Here is a 3,506-nt window from a genome sequence, read left to right as displayed (position 1 = left end):
CAAAAAACATACAAGACACCATTCAATTAATGTTCTAGTAGACATATGGGAGTTCTTATAAGTTGAGATAAAGTATCATAGAACTATGGAGTAGGTCATCATAGCAATCGTCACCCATGTCCTCAATTTGAGGAAGGGGACATTCTCCCACTTGATCAAGACTGACATCTTTTGGGTGTGGGCCATCACATATAAGGTAAGATTAAATTTTGGATATTTTATGGCCAGATGGATGATAGACATTGTGACCAGCACACAAGCGGAGGGTGTCTTGTTTGCTCAAGAAATCACAACCATCCTTTGATGTTGTGTAGTTGGCCTCACTGACGAGGAGAGCATAGACATTATGAGGAAGATGTGGATCAGTTAGATGTGTTAGAAATTAGACACCCTAATTCAAAATGAACGAAAGAAATAATAATCAAATTAAAAGGAAAAATAAGCACGAAAAACAAAATGAGATTTATACAGGTTTACCTCAAGTGAGACTACGTTATGTCTTTCACTGTTGTAGTAACTCACTATGAAGATGAAGTAGTTTACAAGAGAAATCACACACATTCGTGTTTTTCTCTAACCTCTCTCAGTCACAACTGATGATGCTCCTTCGAATGATAAACCCTAATAGTGGTGCCCCCTAATATAAAGAGAAAACTAGGGCAACAGTAACACAAGTGTGAAATCCCCAAACTACCCTTAATGAAAAAGCAATCAATATATCATGGATTAGGCTTTTGACTCATCATAAGGCATTACTTAGGGTCCACAACTTAACAAGACGAAGACTGGGAAATTTGGCTTCACCAAATGGTGAGATCAATAGGTGAAAAAGGAAATAGTTTAAAAGGAAGCACCTCAAATTATTGGCTCCGGGGATGAGATAAACCTCGAGCCACAAGACGACCAGTTTGAGTTATTAAAGAAGAGACAGACCAATGATGAAGCGTCCTCTTCCACGGACCAGCTGTCAGCTTTAGAGGATGCAATAGATGATGTTCAAGTTACACATGTGGTCATCCTTGCTACACAAGAGAAACTAAAGACCAGGCAAATAGAGATTCAAGCCAATCTATATAGGCTCAAGAGTATGCTCGAGGTCCTCATCAATTGTCCTACACCGCCTTTCTAGTTTCTTTTCGACTCACTTTTGTTCTCGACTCTCATGTACTTCAATTATACTACACTTGTCATTAATTTTAATCAAATTTATACATTTTTTTTTGTAAATTTTCAAATCATATATGAAAAGGCCTTTGAGGTGACATTTTGGTACTCAAATGTGTTTCTTTAATATCTTTTTGAGTACAAAAAAAGAGGGAGTGTTATTTTTAGGACTCCGTTAATATCATGTCTTCAAGGTTGAGAGTGTTAGGAATTAGACACCCTAATTCCAAACTAACAAGTGCAATAATAATAATTGCAAAGGAAGAAAAAGTAAGTACAAAAAAAATACACAAGATTTATATAGGTTCACCTCAAGGTGAGAGTACATCCTGTCTTCCACCGCTGCAGTAATCCACTATGAAGATGAAATAGTTTACAAGCAACATCACACACACTTACATGTGTTGTTCTCTAACCTCTCTCGGTCCGCAACTCAAGATCCTTCTCTGATGATAATCCCAATTACAAAGAGAAAACTAGGGCAACCGCAATACAAGAGTGAAATCCTCAAATTGCCCTGAATGAAACAACAATCAATATATTGTGGACCGACTCAGCATAAGGCGTTGATTAGGCTCCACAACTTAACACAATTTGGCAAGAAAATAAAAGTACTTAGGTGTAATAATGCCAAAGAATATATTTCCAATGATCTTGACTATTTTTGTCATGAGAATAGCATTATCCATCAAACAACTTGTGTCTACACCCCTCAACAAAAAGGTGTAGCAAAATGGAAGACTACTTTTGTTATGAGAATGGACTTTCCAGAACAGAATGACCTGGGTACCGACTCAGTATAAGGCATTGATTAGGCTCCACAACTTAAGAACCTCCCAATTGGAGACTAATCCACCATCAATATCTCCTCTATACTGGCAACAATTTCTCAATTCTCAAAGAGAAGTGTTATGGTCCTGGGTTAAGTACTTGGCTTTTCGCTACCTACCAGGCCGGTCTTTTTGGTAGTATTGGCTAGGTGCTTAACAATTGGTATTAGAGCGGGCGCCCACGTCGCAAGTTCGAATCCCGGCATAAGCAAACTTAGTGGAGGGGGCGACCTTGAGGCTGGATGAAAATTATTGGTAGGGTCACAAAAGGTGGGTTGGGCCAATGTCGGTAGAGGCTAGATTAAAATTACTGGTAGGGTCACAAAAAAAGGTGCGTCGGGCCAGTGTCGCTAGAGGCTGAATTAAAATTACTAGCAGGGTCACAAAAGGTGGGTTAGGCCAGTGTCGCTAGAGTGGGTTGTCGCATGTGAGCCATTGTGGACGTCGACTCGTGCAGGTGGGTGTAATGTTATGGTCCTAGGTTAAGTACTTGGCTTTCCGCTACCTATCAGGCCGGTCTTTTGGGTAGTATTGGCTAGGTGCTTAAAAATTGGTATCAAAGCAGGTGCCCACGTCGCAAGTTCGAATCCCAGCGTAAGCAAACTTAGTGGAGGGGGTGACCTAGAGGCTGGATTAAAATTACTGGTAGGGTCACAAAAGGTGGCTCGGGCCAGTGTCGCTAGAGGCTGGATTAAAATTACTGGTAGGGTAACAAAAAAAAGGTGGCTCGGGCCAGTGTCGCTAGAGGTTGGATTAAAATTACTGGTAGGGTCACAAAAGGTGGGTCGGGCTAGTGTCGCTAGAGTGGGCCATCGCATGTGGGCCACTGTGGACGTCGGCTCATGAAGGTGGGTGTAATGTTATGGTCCTGGGTTAAGTACTTGGCTTTCCGCTACCTACCAGGCCGGTCTTTGGGTACTTCGGGATTCAAAGGCGCAACGTGGGAGCCCGTTCTGATACCAAATGTTAAGCACCTAGCCAATACTACCCAAAAGACCAGCCAGGTAGGTAGCAAAAAGTCAAGTACTTAACCCAGGACCATAACAAGAAGCCTAACTGAAGTTGCACATAACTTCAGTTTCTCAATCGTAATAGTCTTTGTCAACATATCAGCTACACCCATGAATCTTCTCAAGTGTTAATACTCCATCCTCAATCTAATGAAGTGATAATGCACCTGTATGTGCTTTGTTCTTGCATGATGAACAAGGTTCTTTGCTAAATGAATAGCACTCTGACTATCACAATACAACACATTCTTTCCATGCTTGAGAACTAATTCTTCCAAGAAATACTGGAACCATACCTTCTCTTTACTGGCTTCGGTTATGGCAACATATTCTGCCTCAGTAGTGGAAATCAATTATCTTCTACAACTTTGAGACCCAACTAACTGTTGTACCACCCAATGTGTATATATATCTAGTGGTACACTTTCTACCATCAATATCTCTAGCCATGTCAGCATCTACATAACCCTATAATCTCAAGTTTGACTTTCTAAAACATAAG

General features: G+C 40.7%; 1 protein-coding gene across 1 annotated transcript; it reads left to right on the top strand.

The window, feature by feature from the left end:
- The first annotated feature begins 1,685 nt into the window (after nucleotides 1-1,685).
- LOC137959489 (uncharacterized) lies at nucleotides 1,686-2,240 on the top strand. The gene is made up of 3 exons (XM_068806853.1): nucleotides 1,686-1,950; nucleotides 1,995-2,090; nucleotides 2,134-2,240. The coding sequence occupies exons 1-3, from the start codon at nucleotides 1,686-1,688 to the stop codon at nucleotides 2,238-2,240; spliced, it is 468 nt and encodes a 155-aa protein (XP_068662954.1).
- The last annotated feature ends 1,266 nt before the right edge of the window (nucleotides 2,241-3,506 follow it).

Source organism: Aristolochia californica, unplaced genomic scaffold (genome assembly GCF_029961685.1).
Source record: "Aristolochia californica isolate CCGP_79_NKW_82.1479 unplaced genomic scaffold, dmAriCali1.0.hap1 SCAF_3, whole genome shotgun sequence".
Lineage (NCBI taxonomy): Eukaryota > Viridiplantae > Streptophyta > Magnoliopsida > Piperales > Aristolochiaceae > Aristolochia > Aristolochia californica.
This window is presented reverse-complemented; position numbering and strand designations above follow the sequence as displayed.

Bases quoted from the DNA above. Each gene is read 5' to 3' on its own strand.
- LOC137959489 (XM_068806853.1), top strand. From the start codon at position 1,686: ATGAAACAACAATCAATATATTGTGGACCGACTCAGCATAAGGCGTTG. The intron at 1,951-1,994 runs GTACCGACTCAG...CCACAACTTAAG, and splicing joins TCCAGAACAGAATGACCTGG to AACCTCCCAATTGGAGACTA. The intron at 2,091-2,133 runs GTACTTGGCTTT...TCTTTTTGGTAG, and splicing joins GTGTTATGGTCCTGGGTTAA to TATTGGCTAGGTGCTTAACA.